The sequence below is a fragment of the Alosa alosa genome, chromosome 14, assembly GCF_017589495.1.
Source record: "Alosa alosa isolate M-15738 ecotype Scorff River chromosome 14, AALO_Geno_1.1, whole genome shotgun sequence".
NCBI lineage: Eukaryota > Metazoa > Chordata > Actinopteri > Clupeiformes > Clupeidae > Alosa > Alosa alosa.
Window position 1 is genome coordinate 28,457,538 of NC_063202.1, and position 17,705 is coordinate 28,475,242.

At 43.6% G+C, this 17,705-nt stretch overlaps 1 protein-coding gene across 4 annotated transcripts; it reads right to left on the bottom strand.

Annotated features, from left to right (window-relative positions):
* Positions 1–552: 552 nt before the first annotated feature.
* Positions 553–16,883, bottom strand: sema6dl (sema domain, transmembrane domain (TM), and cytoplasmic domain, (semaphorin) 6D, like). 4 transcript variants are annotated; one of them, XM_048262815.1, is made up of 19 exons: positions 16,744–16,883; positions 11,719–11,878; positions 11,193–11,304; positions 10,951–11,011; positions 10,707–10,769; positions 10,497–10,598; positions 10,147–10,237; positions 9,726–9,845; positions 9,169–9,257; positions 8,344–8,561; positions 8,106–8,237; positions 7,854–8,009; positions 7,591–7,764; positions 7,189–7,329; positions 6,949–7,026; positions 6,794–6,852; positions 6,354–6,410; positions 5,573–5,737; positions 553–4,395 (listed from the first exon to the last, which is right to left on the bottom strand). In XM_048262815.1, exons 2-19 carry the CDS (start codon positions 11,825–11,827, stop codon positions 3,110–3,112), a joined length of 3,213 nt encoding a protein of 1,070 aa, XP_048118772.1. In that variant the 5' UTR covers positions 11,828–11,878; positions 16,744–16,883; the 3' UTR covers positions 553–3,109. The 4 variants fall into 4 exon arrangements, with proteins under 4 accessions (XP_048118772.1, XP_048118773.1, XP_048118774.1 ...); XM_048262816.1 differs by lacking the exon at positions 6,354–6,410; XM_048262817.1 differs by lacking the exon at positions 5,573–5,737.
* Positions 16,884–17,705: the final 822 nt, after the last annotated feature.

Consider the following 17,705-nt stretch of genomic DNA (forward strand, 5'->3'; position numbering starts at 1 on the left):
GTCTCCCATACCTGATCTTATCAGCCAGCTGTGCTGGACCCCACTTCTGAGCAGCTGCGGAGTGGCGCAAGCTGGCCAGATGTTGGCCACTATGGTTACAAACGACTTTGGAAACTTTCCCAGTGCTATCTGGAGTGCTCAACTCTCCACTGGCCTGAAACTTCAAAACAAGACGCGTCTAAAAATAAAGTTCCCCCCTCCCTCAACCGGCCCATCAGCCGCCTCTGCTTCAGAGTGATTTATGTTTTGCTTTTTAGTATCGCTTACTAAAAGGTGTGATGGTGTGAGTTATGTGCCTGGGTTTTAAATATCATGTGCTGCTCATGAGATCTGATTAGCATTATAATTACGGAAGGAAGTACTCATCTGTGCAGTGATATTTTATTTCAACTATACATGCCGTAAAAAAAAAAAAAAAAAATATCCTTAAAACAAAGAACTTAATTATGTACACATTCACAGTACAACTTTACAATATATCTACACGTTAAAATACTCTGTAAAACGTACAACTGTATTCCAACTGCCCAGATCACACAGTATTGAAAAATGAAAATTCCAACCATCTGGTTTATTTGCACACAGACTGAAATAAAGGCTTAGATTCAGATTGCAACAGAAAAACTCTGATTCATATTGCAATATACAAGGCAGCTTATCATGACACTGTCGAGGATGGAGATCATGTGCAGCTCTCAGTCAGTACAAAAACGTAATATTAGCAGATGATGACATCCAACTGAACAAACAGGCAATTATTCAAATACAATCATTGCTTGTAAACAAAATGTAACTTTGGGCTCATACAGGCTGTTGACACCTCATTCTCAATATACTGAAATGCAAGATATTGAAATGACTTGGTTGTATAAAGTAAAACAAAACAAATCAAAAAAGAAAAACACTGAGAATCATTCCTTTCTTGTCCATGAAAGTTCAATTATGCATCATACACAATTTGTGGTATTTTTTTCTTATTTAAAGAATTCAAATGGAAATTCTCAGATAACAGTATGTTGGTGTACATCCCACTGTCATAATACATTCACCATGTGTGGAACCTCAGTGTTTCAAATTAGCACCCTCCCAAAGACTATTATGAGATTATCAGATTATCCTGATTTTACATCCTGAAATGGAATGTTTGTCACTAAATTGACTCTTATTTCCCAATAACTGCAGTTGAAGTAGTTTCACAGAACACACATTTTTGCCAATCAAATTTAGCAGACTGAAGAAAGACTATGATATCTTTTGAACCAATTTAGCATGTCTAAGAATTACTATTTGAATAAGGCACACAATGCACAGATTTAGGTAAACTTGCCAAAAAATATTAATATATTTATATCTATTTACAACATTGTCATTACCGGCATGACAGCGCAGGACACATTGGTATATGTTGCAATGATTGTACAATATTCATTAAAATGATAAAACTACTGAATATTTACTAGTTGTTAGACTGAGAGCAGCATTGGCCTGTTCGCTTTGCAGCAACATCAATGCAGTTATGTGTTGGTTCCCAAGAACACGAAGAGACAGACACTAGTGACAGACATGCATTTTGGCATTCAAATTGGTGCTGAACAAGTTTGTGGAGCTTTTGAGGTGACAAAGTATATAAGCTCAAGCACACCACACGGGCAAATACCATTTCATTTTTGGAATGGGATGTGTCAGAAACACGTCATATTGTTGAAGGATTTACATCATAACTATTACTGTATTCACTGTGTATTACTAATTTGTGTAATTAGCATGTATAATTAAATGTCAGTAATACCAATGAGGAATTGTTAAATACTTTGGAGGTAAATAAAAATAATTGTTTAAGGTAAAATAGCTGTAATAACTGACTCATTAAAACTTCCTGATGTTCATTCAGTGCCCAGTGTCAAGACTTCGAGGCAAAATTCACAAACAGCTTTTGCAAGAATGCTGCAAAAAATCTTAACAAACAAAATCACTAGCATTGCCTGATTTAAACATGTTAAATGTTTTACATGTTAGGCAATGATGCTGGTTTTGTTTGAAAAGATAAATGAAGCATTTCCCAATTGCTCTGTAAACCTACCCCCTCACTAATCTTTGTCTTGCTAAGCCCTCGATGATGGTGCACTATTGGCAATCAGCTAGGCATTTTGCCGGTGCTACCACACTGTATTTCCACACAGCTAAGAAAACCAAAATGCACACAAGACAAGACAACCAGAGCCGGATGATTTCAACGAGCATGGAGTCCAAAATACACAACAATGATCATTATCATTTCAACTGATAGCAGCAAAGTGTTAAGTAATTTTCCCAGTGAGTTAAAAACATCAGCTATCCAAGTAGGCACCCTGGACATCACACACACAGAAACTCTTGATTAATGTCGGCAATTCTACATCCACACAACACATATTAATGTACCTTGAAATGGGATTCAGTTGTATGACATGAATTAGTTGGTCCTGTTTACAGTTTAAGTGCATCCCTTTGTCTGTGAAGTCGGTGCACACTGGATAGCCCAAAGGCAGTACCTACTCTGCACTACTGAACGCTAGCACTTAGTGTACTCCCCCTCTGTGTCTTTTATTCCACATGTATCCTTTGTTCAGTTTGATCTTTCTCCAACCATAAACCTTTTTGTCTCTTACTTTTGTGAAGTTCACATTTAATGGGAAGACAGTGCATGGTGGCAATGAATAAATGAAACCCATTCTTCAAGTATTCCCGTGTGTCAAAACTTCAAGCTACCAGGACAGCCCGGCTGCACAAGCGGAACCACCAGGGTGCCGTGTGCCGCGCACTGGCCCTGGCCTCAGACGCAGGAGTGCCACTGAATACTTGGCCTTGCCTCTTGTCAAGGTCTTGAATGGGAAGGCTCTCCCAACAGGCTGCCACCTGTCACTTGAGTTGTGAATGGTGTGAAAACAGAAATGACAACTGGTGGACATACCCAGAGTAGCTTCTTTGGCCACTTGCGAGTTCCCTTTTTCCAGAGTGCGCTGACACACTCACTGGGAAACTCCACCAATGCTAGGACACACCTGCAGAGGCCTGCCCTCTCACCCCACATTTCAGTCAGCAGAGTGAAATGGAACTCAGTGTCGCTCGGCTAGTAACTGTACTTGTTTACCACCCTCATTTGTGTAGTCTGTGGCACAAAGCCGTTGGGTTTGGGGGGCACGTCAGGTTTTATTGAAGGTGTCCTCTTTATACCCATGCGCGGCAGTGAGCCATGCCCACTGTAGCTGCTCTGTCGGGACACTGAGGGCTGCGGATGCATGCCCATGGGCATCCCGTGCGAGTCCATCCTCGACGGAGGAGTGGGAGGCATATGCCCTCCCCTGTTCATGCTGGGCTGCCGTGACACAGACACCCCATTGGGAGAGTTCATGTTTTTAGGCATGGATGAAATGGAGTGCCTCTGTGAGGAGCTCCGGTGGTACGCTCGCTGCCTCTCCAGAGTGCTCATGGGCCCTGTGGGTGTGGTGGGGGTGGTGGGGACATCCACCCTTTTAGTTGGGCTGTTCCTGGGGAGGGAGGAGGAAGGAGAGTACAAGGAGGCCTCCCGGCTAGGGACTTTTGGCGGTATTTCCGTCATGCTGACCATGGGGTCCAGCATCAAGTGCTGCCTAGACTTCTGTGGCATGTCTGCAAGAATAGCTTTTGGAACACCATTGCCGTCATTCAGGTGCTTCAGAAGGTCGTTTAAGGTATTCCTGGCATCCACAGAGCGCCGATGGTCTTTTCTACTTGATTTAGAGCCAGACTGTTCAGTGTTTTGGACTTTCCTTTCAGAACGGGGCATCTCAGCAGTGCTGTAAGCAGACCGCTGGTCATGAGTGGCATTGGGGAGAACAACAGCACTAGGAATATGAACATTTCCAACAACAGTGGTGTGTGGTGGAGGGCTCGAGGGAAAGTGCTCCTTGTGGGATCCGTTGACCTTGCCCTGGGCCCTCTCCCACTGGTTCTTTAAAGGCTGCATGCTCTTTTGCTGAAGGACTGGAGTAGACTCCGGTGTTGGGAGGGCTGCCAGCTCTGGGGGCTGGCTGCTTAGTATCATTGTCTTTGTGTCTTCACCGGGAGGCATGTCCTTCCCATTGCTCAGGAGGTTGGTGTAAAGCTTCGGGGAGTCGATGTTGGGCTGATACTCCTTAACTGGGCTATCGAACAAACCGTTGAGCTTGGCAAAGCTGCCGGTGGAGTCTGTGCAGGACTGGGCCGACTCTGCATCCTTCTGGATCTTCCTTGGCTTGCGTAGGAAAGCATCGCGGTAGCAGTAGACCACCATTCCAGCTATGAAGGCGCCCAGCAGGAAAGCAGCGAACACACAGGTGATGAGGATGTTCATGTGGACCATCTGGTTGGACTCTCCTGACTGCACCTCCCACACACCTGCAACACACAGTACTTGATGTAAGATGCAGGAAATCATTTGCTGTAAACCCTCTGGTTCTCAGTCTCACTTGGTTTCACATTGGAAATGCATGAATTCTCCACCTTTCCCTCCCCCAACGGTATTAGTCAGTTTTCATTCAGAAAAGTTTTACAAATTGAGAAAGAATGTTACACAAGGCACATTTTGCGTCGTATTCTTTTATAGACAATATATATATATATATATATATATAATATATATAGACAAAAAGAAGCATTAGTTGTCTTTACCAGAGGAGAAATTGTTATTTTCAAGCAGATATATTGAAGTTGCTTACATACTGTACCTTGATTAATGCTTCATTTTTTGATTCTACGTTTTGTTTTAAATGACATGCATTTTAATAGAGAAAGTTTGTAGTGTTTCCCTGGTTAATGGAAAAGCTAGTCTTCCCTTTACCAGAAAAAGGAAAAATAATGATTAGCCATTGTGCATAAAGAGAGAAAAGGGTGGTCAACACCTCCTGGTTGGTGTTTCAAAGTTTAGGATTTGTTAGTTACCACAGACATTCGAAGGAGTTAGTCATCATAGGTGCAATAACTGCTTGAGCAGTGTGTGTTAATGTCAAGACCTGTGAAGGTGTCCTTATTTCCCATGGTTAATAGTGTCATGACAGTGATAGAAAAAAGGCATAGAGAGTGTAGAGAAAATGTAATTGAAAGGAAGCCAGGAAAGGAGAATCCCATCAGGAAAATTCCAATGACATAAAACACATCAAAGAATATTTGTACATGGAGAAAAGACACCCATAAAACAATCAAATAGCGTGAGGATACATAAATCATAGACAAACAAACAATGAAATTGAAGAACAAAGAAAAACTGCCATGTAAGCTGATGGAAGTCCTGTATAGCTGCTTATCCTAGTGCTAACAATTGTATGTGGTGTGTGGAGAGGGATGGCATGTTCTCTGGCTTCAAATAAAATCTCTGTGGCACACATGCATTTATTTTGAATGGGACCCTTCACTTCGCAAATGCTCTGTGACTTGCTATTATGGTGTGTGTTGTGCTGCTCAGTGGGGGTAGAATAGCGTGCTCTCAGGGATGCTGGCCCTCAGTGGGGCTCGATAATGGCAGCTATTAGTCAGGACTCCATTCAGCAGAGCAGAGCTCTCCCTGTTAAGGCCTTACCCTCCGGGACACCTGGGAATGAGTCAAAAGAATGGGTGGCCGGGTCGTCCTGGAGCACAAATTTCCTTGAACCAAAGAGTTCAGGTTTCTGTGTGGCAATGATTTTGGGTGAGTCTATGGGGCCAGAGGCCACTGGCGTGACTGACGGTGATGACAACTCCATGTCTGTGGTAAACAAATTGTTAACAAACGGGGTCAGACAGTGGGCAAAGCATACTGTTAACAACCTTGTTAGTAGGTATGGTGCATGGACACTGGTTAGTTAACAGAATTTTTTAAAATAATGTATGCATTTTGAAAGCTTTTTTACATGGATATATTTTGATCAGCTTCAATTGTTAAACGCAACAAATACAAAGTGGCATTGTTGTATTCGTCCTGAGAAATGGTCCGAATAGTAAACAGTTAGCTGTTTTATGACGCCAATTAAAATGAGTAACATTCATTTGACAGACATAATACAGTTTGAAGGGGAGAAGGATCGGAGTTCTCTTTTGAAAGTGGAAAGGAGAGTGGGGAGTTCATGGGGTGAAGAGGGCATAGTCCAGGTGGATGGCATCCATGCATGAGATGAAAAACAAGAGGTGTGATAAAAGGTTTCAGAGGTGAAGAGAAATAAGTCGTACTCGGAGTGCCTTGGGGTGGCTGTGATGACGAGTTGATGAGGGATGGGGAGCATGTTAGAGGGCTGAGGCCAGCAGCAGAGAAGGAGAGTGGGGTTGAAGTGTGCTGAACGCAGGAGGGGGAAGAAATCAATTGAGTAAAGGAAATTAAAACTAACCAGAGGTTGGGTTGCCATATGATTTGTAATCTGGCGCAGATGTAGTAGCCAAAAATTCTAAAGGAATTAAAGGAACAGGAAATCAGCATAAAAATAATCCAAAATTATAGAACACAAAAATAAAAAAGGCCCAGTGTTTCAGTTTAATCAAATAACCAAAAGGGCAAATAAGTCGTTAGCTTCATTATCTTCTCAGTCGCATCCACTGAGAAAAAAGGTCCCTGTTTCAGGCAACCGTTGTGTTCCAAAAGTTCAGCTTGTTGTCTCTTGTACCACCGCTGCCTGCTATGCTTATGCATTACATGGGCCATTAGTACAATGTGGCTGTTAGATGTTTGTATTAAGGTTTTGCAGAGGAATGTTGTGAGAAGTTACTACTGTGACGTTTGCAAGCTAATGGTGTTTCTGGGCATGGGTATGGATGGCCGCTGGAGTCTCACCATGACAGTCACCAAGTCGCGTTGTGTTGCCAGATTCCACATCTTGTTCATAGCCCGTGCTGTAGATGTGGACACAGGGGGGAGATATGAGAGGAATGCACACTCATTTGGCCATTTGTTTCTCAGGCATTTGCACAGCGAGCACAGCTACTTACAGGACACCTGGGGAGAGCTTCTCACAGGAACCATGTGGCATCCACCCACAGTATGGATCCCGTGATGCAATGCACGACCTAAATCACAGGAAAGCTTTATTAACTAAACGGTGCAGACACATCACCATGGCATATCTGTGACAAATCCATTCATTATGTAAAATAAAGATGGCTGCTGCCAATGTAACTGCCAAACAGGTGTTCTTAGCAAGTAGTCACGCGCAGGTGCGTCAGACTCACTTTTGGCAGGAGCTGTGCCGCTCACAGCGGCTGAGGGGGATGCGGACCACACAGCTGGAGAAAGCCACGTAAAGAGTGTGTGTGTCCTTATCCAAGTGGAATGACAGAATGCGCCGGTCGTCCTCGTTGGTTGATAGGCACCTGGAGTGAACGTGGGAAGAGAGTGAGACAGGTAGGGAAGGGAGGATCCCACCATTAATCCCAGTCCACTCGATCAATTCAGCCAGGTGTGTCCTCCCTTTGGCTTAAATCTTACACACCCAGCAGTGACGTTACCGGCCAAGGTTTAAACAAGTAATAGCATTTAGTAAAAGGAGGGCCGTTGTCTAGAATAACTTGGTAAATTTCGAAGAGGATAACTAAACAAAGGAGAAGAAAGGTGTGAAGAAGCCGCCCACATACTTTGCCCGGTTGAAGACATCAATTTCCTCCAGCAGCACACTGTCATTTAGGGAGAAAGGAGATGACTTGGCAAGCACTTTGAGGATGATTCCAGCCTCTGAGCCAATGAAAACCACTGTGTAGTTCTTGTTGGGTCCTGCTGTACTGTCAACTGCTAGAGCTGTCAGTCGGTACCTGCAGATGAATGGGGGGAAAAACGTAAATCTCTGGCCAAGGTGCTTAACCCTGTGTTCTGGGAAATGAAAGAGGGTGAGGCAACTTACCTCACTCGTGTTTTAGTGAACCATGGCTCATCTCCAATGGAAGGCACTGCTGCATCCATGAGAGGGTGGGACTTGATGAACTGCAGAGTCTCATCTGGAAACTCCATGGAGGATTTGAAGGACTCTGCTGGACTGTGCCCCGCACAACAGCCAGGTCTGAATGATGAGAGGCAGACAATGCAAAATGTGTTATTAACCATAGGGGCCTATTTTCATCCTATAGGAAATACTCATTGCATTGCAGACCCTCACCTTGGCTTGGGCAGTCTTTCTTCAGGGAAAGGTGTCCAAACTGAGTCTGGTGTTTTTTGCTCTTTAAATCTTCCCCTAAACACCTTCTCGATGTCTGCCATTGAGAAAGCACAGACTGCAGAGCCTGGTATGCTGTTAATGAGGACAAAACACACCATAAAATGTGTTTAGAGTTTACCAGCTCGGTGAAGTGATTCAGATTGTAAGCAATGAAAGAAGTTGGAGACAAACTCCCCACCTGTTCAGCTGTGTGGTGAACACTCCGACCACTGAGGGGACCCCGTTGATGTCAATGATGTCCGTGATGGACTGAAGGACATCAAAATAGAAAAAGGACTCCCCAGGGACAGAGCAATTCAGGCGTGCCTTCACAAACGAGGTCCAGTGCTTCTCGAGAACTCTTTGGGAGCCGCCAATGTCGTTCTTGCATATGCGCGCCACACGGGAATACACAGCCTGCAAAGACAGCACACGGCCGAGAGGGTCCAGAATCAGCAGCGGGAAAACACTTCCAAGGCCTGAATAATACATCTCCACATGCTGCCACATTCCCCAACACGGCAAGAAGGCTTCTTTTACCCTGAGGCAGCAAACAAGCACCATTTCGGCGTCCTCTTTCAACAGAGGATTCTTCCCGTTTGGAGAACTTGAAGCATACATATGCAGTATAGCGTTTGCTTACTAAGCGAGGACAGGCTTGACTTATGGGCTTTAGGCTTGAAATTAGTCAAGTGTTGCAGGTTTAATAATTTACCAGGGCAAATCTCCACCACAGCACAGGTGTCATCCCTCGCATTAGTGCAAGTGAAATATTTATTAACCTGTGGTGAAGCGAAAGCGCTTTAAACCTGACTAGCGACACACTTGTGATGTATTGGTAAATTTAACCCAAGCTCCAGGGGGTAGAGTGTTTTTTAATACCTGGGGGAAACCATCTATTACCTCAAGGGCCAAGAAGTCTTCAGTGTGGGCATGCATGCGTGGCAATATATTCACACATATTGTATGAAATAAATCAAAGGGTATTGGAATCTCATAAGGTATGCCGTTTTGGTTGTCCTACCTTTCCCAGGTTGTTGTGCTCTGCTGCTATTTCTCTGTAGAAGAAGTATACATAATGCCCGTATTCCACTGCATGCAGGAAATGTGGCTCTGGAAAAGAGGTTTTCATATTGTCAATGACCTTCACTAAATTTTTGATACAGCATTTTAAGTAAGCTGAAAGTGTCTCAGAGTTGACCTAGATTGTTTGACAGGATGCTGTGCAGTACACAAGCTAGACATCTTTATTCTGAGGGGACAAAGCCCCAGTTAGAGTAAATGCAGGTTAGTGCAGCGTATAGGGGCTGGCTCTGGAGTGACAATATAGGTGAAACTACAAAGCCACTCATGTCAGGATAAATCATGAAGTACCCTGTGTCTGTAGTATGTCAGTAGTATGTGTACATAGTGACTATTCACTCTTACAATTTCTCGGTCTGTTCTCAATTTACAGAAACTACATGAAGACTATGGAAATGGCGAGAAAAGGAAGCACACATAGCCATGGTAATTCTCCACTGCTGGCTCCAAATGAATAACTAAGTGCAGGTTATTCAGGCAGTAAAACAGCATGCTTACCTTTCAGCCACTTGGAGTCATATTTTATGGTCCTTAGGGCAGAACCATCCCCCATGCTTCGGTAAATAACAGCGTCACTCGCCAGGAAGTCTGCCACTGTGGCCGAGTACAACTTCCCATCTGAAAGGACACGTGTAAGGGTCATGATTTCTTTACTTGGTCTGAGACTCCTGACAGACACCAAACAATTCATTTATTAAAAAACAGGTTGTGTTCTTGTTCACTGCCGGCTCCAGGGCCTCCGTTGCCATGGATACTGTTAGTACACCACTCATTGGGGCCAAAGAAAAAAATGATGATTAATGTCTGTGGATGGGGCTTGGCGCTCACGGCTCCCTTTAATTTTCAGCCTGAAGCCCCCCACAACACTTGAAAGAGCCATTCATCATCCTGCCTTATTATTTAGAGGGGTCTTTCATACCGGCAAAGAGGGCAACGTTGGTCTGCTTGGCATCAAATGGGCATCGGGCCAAACCGCTGATTTCTTCCCCATCAAATTCCAGGTTATCCAGCTGGGAACAGAGGATGTGTAAACAGCTGTGTCTTATCTCAGCCTTGCATTAAACTACAGAGATGTTTACAATCATGTTTGTGCCAGACAGTTTGTTTGCCTGGCACAATCACCGTTTAGCTGTGTGCAGTCAAACCCGCACAGGCATAAACCAAATCACAAATGGGGAGCTGGGACAAAAATGCCTCCACGGAGGGTGACATTGTTACATGTGTGACTATAAGTCTGCTGAAAACAGGGCAACCTCTGTCATTACTTACCCTGTAATATCGGCACATTGGGTTGAAGCCATTTGTGCCGCAAATGAAGACCAGATCATCGTTTCTGGGGACAAGCACTTTGATGAAATTGTGACATTCATCCTAAGGGGCAAAAATGATGGAGAACATATTACCCAGTGGTACAGGCAAGTACTGAAACCCTTTTCAGATTCATAAGGCAAAGAGGAAATGAGCCATTGAGACACTTACTCTGTGCTTCCCTTTCAAGGCACACGTCTCCCTGTCCGCTTGGCCCGATCTCCATGTTAATTTCTGTTATTTTAATGATGATGGGGGAAGTATTAACACACTCTTCAGTATTTCCAGTCTCGCATTTATGAGCTCTTAAAGTTGTGGTTTATGAGTTTGTTTAAACACACAGACACGACTGTTTAGCTTGACAGCTATAAGTGAATTTATGAGTAATAATACTTAATGCAGTAACACAACTTACTCTGTAAGGAATGATTTCATTCCTGTAGGATTCTCGCAGGCTGACCAAATAGACCTGGTCTCTTTAGGGGAAAAAGGAAAAAGGAAACATGAGCACCAAAAGGTTGCCAGGAGAAATGAAGGTGTGACCCACTGGGTGACATACTTCAGTCAGACCGATCGATGCTTCCAGTGTACATTACAGTCTGGGCATGACCAGAGCCAGCATTGTCAAGGACTTCTTTCCCCTTCAAAAAGACATACCTGCCAGCGATGAAGAGGGTGTCTTGGATTTTTGTCATCAGTTGAAAGTCTAGTCTGTGTTGAGATTCATTGCCTGAAGGGCGGCCCCTGAACACAGGATACTGCCGTGAATCTGAGCAAGGAATAAGATGCAGCATTATTTGGGATTACTGGGCCACACAATCAATAGCAAGTATTGATTGGCTGTATATATGCCATGTATAATGGCTTTGAAGAAATCCCCTGGTAATGTAATGAAAACTAGAGCTACAAGCTAGAACATAAATACACGATGCTGTGTCTGCTGATTTTTTTTCTTTTGCCACAGCACTCTTGGAAAATAACATAATATCATATATGACTTCACGCTGACTCAACGTATGAATTTAAGTTGCACTAAGAGTCAGTCGCTGACTACTGGGTATGTCAATGCAGGTGCTATCTCAAGTAAAAATGCTTACAAGCGGAAGGCTACCAAAGGTCATAACAGAAAGCCTCCAACAATAAGGAAACCACTATGGGTGACCAGTTAATAATTGATACTCACAGTGGTAGTCCACCACTTCTATGGGAACATTATCCTCAGGAAAACTGACAGCCTCAAGACGTGATGCCATCAGGACAAAGATAAGGGGAAACAAAGGTCTGCTGCCCATGATTGACACAGAAAGTGGACACTTCCTGTTTGGCAAAAACTGTAATGTTACCTGGAAAACACAGAAGCAACAGGATTAAGGGACGGCACATTGTGCTGGGCATGTTAAAACCGTGGGGCCCACTGTTATCTTAGCATTGCTCTAGCATGAAACACATCCTGTCCTCTCTGAAAGCACTGTGCAGAGCACTCTGACAGTCAGTGGTGACTCAGAGCCATTATTGCATCTGTTCCTCGCAGGAAGGTCAGATTATTGGGCAGCGGGGGTGCTTAAAATACAGGAGGCATATTGCAGATACCCTTGTTGTTGGGCACAAGGGCAACCCAACAGCTTTGTTTTGATTGTTTATTCTTTTCCCACCAATCTTGCATGGGTTTCTGTATCATTTCATGAGTGCTATATGTTTAATCCTGCGTGTGTGTGTGTGTGTGTGTGTGTGGGCTGATTCTATGCTATTTGGCCACACACCGGCCAGGCTTGGAAGTGACAGTGGGACCACTGCTGTGGCTGGCCAGTGTCCTGGAGTGACAGTAGTTACAGACATCCCTGTGTATGTGCATATTAATGAGCAATGTCCAGTCAAATATTTATAAGGCAAACAAATTATTCATGTGCATGGAGCCTGAACGGATATAAACAATTCGCTGGGAGACAACAAACAGCCAGGGAAATGGATTAACCGGCAGCGTGCGGTGAGCAGAGAGTGGAGCACACGGACGCCAAAGTGCTTTCCCTCCTGCACACGCACACACTGGTATTGACACGTTTTCAATTAGCCTCCACTGCACACCTGCTCCAAGGCCAAGCTACGCACAAACTGCCGATATGGCTAGCTTGCCGATTGATTGGAATAAAGAGAGCAGAGTTGATTAGCCATCCTGTAGCTATTTAACGGGCCGTCAGCATGTGGGGGCTTTGTTTCCATGTGATAGCAGTAAAAAGTTGAATGCTTGCCCATCCCATACAGATGTGTGACTTCCTTGTGACTGGGTTTGCCATCATGAGGCTGTGTGAATATATCCATTTGAAAAATGAACAGCCAGAAAATGTGAACTATATTAGTGAACAGACTGAAAGGGATAATGAGCCTTCACCCAAATTAGTTCAGCTGATTGAGAAATTAAGACTAATGTCTGGACAGTATGCAGATTTCAAAAGGTCAGGAACGTAGCATGCTAACTTGGGTCGATGCATCTGAAAGAAATACTATACTGGTTTTAATTAACAAATGATATCTGAGAGTAGCCCTGGTCAGCAGTTTTCACTGTCTACAGTAAAAAACAATGATGTCAGTGTAAACGGTGATGTCCTTTGCAAAACTGTCTGTTTCATGGAGCTCATTGTTCAGCATCTCTGGCAGCCTGTAACCATTTTGTTGCTTTCTACCGAGGAATTTCCCTATATTCTGTATAACCTCAGAACATGAAATGAGTGTTTTCACTGAAGTGAATCATATTCCCACCAGACAACTAAAGCACCCCATGCTCACTGATCATTATTCATGGGAAAACGGAAAAGAGCTGAATATACATGTCATTTGGCCGTATTTCCTTGCCACAGTGCATTAGAGTGCCAGGGAGGGCAAAGCAGTTTTGCCCAGGAACTTAATGCAAAGCAGAAACAAAAGGACAACCAAAGGTCAGTGATCTAAAATTACTTGGGCAATCTACAGCCAGCGCAACATGTTTTCGATTGAATGTCTCGGTACGGTTTCTTATTCCTGCCCTCCAGTGTATGAGCCTCGACAAGTTCCAGGACGCAAGCAGACCGCTAGTCACGCAAACGTCTTACCATTTAGCATCCCCCCCTCCACTCTCCCTGTTATTATAGGGTTTTTCAATGTCCTACAATCACGCACTTTCTCCACTGATGTTGTTGGCTGGGTTTCATTTATTTTTTTTATAAAAAATGAATGGGGGAATGGGGGTCGTGGGCTCACAGTTTTTGTTGGCTCCTAGATTGTTTCAGAAAAGTTTGCCTGCAGCAGTACATGGCTAGAATCTGCCCTGCAGCGAGGTCTTACAGGAGAAATTGGGGCAATAAAAACCTGGCACACAATACAAACAGGTGTCCCTCAGTCCCCCTCAACAATGAGATTGCTGGGATTAACCAGACGGAACAACAGTTGTCAAGCCTTTGGTCCATTTTGGTGGTCAATTGTGTTACATGCCGGCCATAAAGTCCAAGACCACAAAATCAGATAACTTCTGAATGGGGCACTTGAGCCTTCTCTGTCTCTCTTCCTCTCTCTGAAGCATTGTGAAGAACCTCTGGCACTCCCGGAGGCATCTGCTAGGAAGAGGCTGTTAAATTGGATGAACAATATTACTATTTCATCCAAATCTGTGCTTTTACAAAGCAATCAGAGCGCTCTCTCGGGGGGACGGTGTTATCTGATGAGACCGAGACCTCAGCAGTGACAGTGAAAATATTTGCCGCTTTTCAGCTTTCGATGACAATAGCGTATGGTCCTTAAGTATTTATCCAAAAGGATTAGATGTGAGGAGTTTGAACTTGCTTCGCAGTGCACTGGGTAGGAACCTGGAAGCCCTGATCCACACCATCCCAGCCCCACCCCTACCTCACCTTCGTGAGAAGGATGAAATGGGAGAGGCCCCGGTCGACTCAGCCGTGGCCCGGCTTTAATTCCCCCATAAAGAGCTCTCTGCTGCAGGTGTGGCATGGAACAATGGGGGCTCAGGGGCTTGGAAGCCTGAACAGCACACAATGGAGCCCTCCCTCCCTGCTCTGAGGGTTAACTTGAGCTACTCTAGCCTGACCGTGCGGGCAGCGATGTGGAAGGGAGCTGCTGCAGTGGCCAGCTGTGTTGTTAACAGGCCAATGATCATTGTGGGGGCTGGGGATGATTATCCTGCACTAGCACCAGCATCCTGTTGTGGTCAGGAACAGGTTGCCTGATGATCTGTTGCAGACTTTTCAGACATCCAGAGAGTTGGCCAGCCCTAATAAAGGTGATTTAGGCAGAAATGTCTAATCATGCAAATGTCGGGAGCCATTCCAAACCTCATTTTGGAAATAATATTTTATACAGACTGGATTTAAAAAGTCACCGAACTAGAAAAATGCAAAAAATAATTTTGTGTAAATTGTTAGAGAAAGCTGTAGACCCACCTCACTTTATACTAATTGTTATATGTAGTTATACTTTATACTAATGTAAACTAATGTTTCTGCTGACATTGCATGCCTGTCACTCAGAAATCTAATTTAATTTGCATTTCAGCATTGTTTGCATTGCGTGCAACGATGGCATTTAATTTATAGTTTTAATCTACAAAGTGTGATTTTAACACATTCATAGAAACCTATCCTGGAAACATTGGCATACAAGCTTTTTGTGCAGTAAGTAAATGCATTCACAATTGATCCGTGGCAAGTCTTTCGTGTTACATTCAATGCATTTGCCAACAAAGACGCGAGAGCAGCATATCTGACAAAACAGTAACGTTAATGGATTAGCTGGTAAATTGATTCTCCTCTAATGCATGGCTACGGGGTCAAATTTAATGAACGCAACACACTATATAACCACCAACAACGCCCGTATCCATTATTAGTATTAGACGCACTCAGCTGTTCGCAAATAAGCAAGTTATTCCTTAGCAGTGGGAGTTGACCGCAGCGTAAACAATCGGCTATTCGGACACTTTTGTAGCTTGTATTTCCTTCTCTCCTTTAGTTTGTATGGTCCGAAGTATTATTTGTATTAATATTAAATACAATCTACATGGAGTAGCCTATACAGCGATATTAAGTCGTTATACAAAAGTTAACACAGTTGCCCAGCAAATAGGTGTCCATTTAAACCACCGTAGCCTAAATGCGTGCGCTGAATCCACGTCTTTCCTTGATAAGAACAGGCTACACAGGTTTTGTTTTTCTTCAATAAAGCGCAAATTTGTATACACGTCTACATATAGTAGCCTATATTGTTACAATGATTGGTCTATGGTTACAATGATTTCCCAAAGACTATTGCAAATGGTTATTTGTGGTAGAAGTTTTTGTCCACCTCTAGCCTGAACAAAACAGCACCGGTCGTTTAATCGGAACTAATGTAGTAGCCTAACATCACTTTCAATCAAGCTTACTACACGCGATAGTGGTAAATTCATACATAAAAGCAATTCAAGAGTTTTCAAGAGAATATGTTGTAAGTGTCTATATGAAACAAACTGGGTTCGCGAAAAACGAATGCGTTTTGCTTCCCCGAATCAGTAGTAAGAGTCAATGATTGCCTACCTGGTTTCCAAACAATCACAAAAAGATTCTAGCGGGTCTTCATATCCCCAATATATTTCCTAGAGCCTATGAACATCCATTCGGTAAATTAAGATGATCTCCATCCATTGTACCATAATGATTCCATTCTCGTCTGTATCCACCTTAGCAATAATTCCGATACGAGAGAAAAGGCGCTCCCGAAGATTCGTCAAGCTACTCCGTCCTTGGGCCCGACTCGAAGCTTTCTGATCTTCAAAGCTCAACACCGATCAAATAGCACCAAGGCAGCACCCTCCCCTGATTCGACCATCCCCCCGTAACTTGAAATTACGGACAAAAACACTGTGTCTATAAAATAAACTGATATATAATTTGCTTCCAAGTAGAAAATGAGCAGAATGGCAAACGGATACAGTCATTTATCTTATATTAAACATATCACACCATTTATAGTGCGAGTGCAAACTACCCAAATGTACTGTACACAAAAACAGCTTGGCGAGCAGGATAAGCTACTATTTTCGTGCATAACCACTACTCGAAAGCACAGTTGTAGCATAGAGCGCTTCTGATCTTGCGATTCCACCACTTGGATATTCGGAAATCTCTATCTCCACACTTTTCTACATTAACTGTGATAATGAGCAAAGCACGTCTGTGTAAAAACTTACCTCATCGGAAAGTGTTTTTGTATCCCTTATGTGTTATAACAAATCCAAATAAGAAGCCTTTAAGTCTCAGAACTTCTCGCAGTGCGGCGCAGGCTCGGAGAAAAACAAACTAATGCACGGCAAATGGTGTAATTCGATCCATTCCCTGATTCAATCCATCAAGCGAGCGGTCCGGTGCCTACCAATAAGCCACGCTCTACCGCTAGTCCCGCCCCCAACCTCTTCTCCTAGGCTTGGCTGGATGTGGATTTTGGCTGCTTTCCCCGCTCCTTTTTTCCCGTTTTGCAGCAGAGAGGCCCCCACATCTTTGGTGACCCAGCGGTGCCCCACTCCACTCCAGCCCCATCCCCCATCCTAAGTAAGCGGTTGTTAAATCTTTTCAACAGAGCTGTTTTCAGTTGGAGGGAGAAAATCAGTGATCTACAAAGAAGCCTCTTTCTACATTCTGTCTCCTGCAACCACCTACAACTCTTTCAGATATTAGTGCAATCCTAATTTTATCATTGTTTTGACTATTCTTTCTGCAGACTTCACCTTAAAAAAAAACAAACAGGTAAAACGACATAGCCATGCTAAACTTAAAGAGATGAATAACTTCACAGTTATGAATCAGGCTAATTTGTTGTTAGAGAAAAATTAAAACATTATGAAATGACTTCTTAAACAAATATAGAACATTTAAGAGAAAACAGCAAGTTAATTCCACACACCTTGTATCCACATAAATAAATAGGCTACATAGGCCTAGGACATACACACACACACACACACACACACACATACACGCACAAACATTGGGCTACAAATACAATTCTACCCTGTGGAAAGAAAATAATTCTTACAATTTGTCCCATTAACCCAGTTTGCCACTGGAAATCACATCAGGGGGATTGTCATGCGTCTGCTGAAGGTCAGCTAAGCGAGCAAGGGGTGATCGTAGACATGCAATTATATATTCTGGG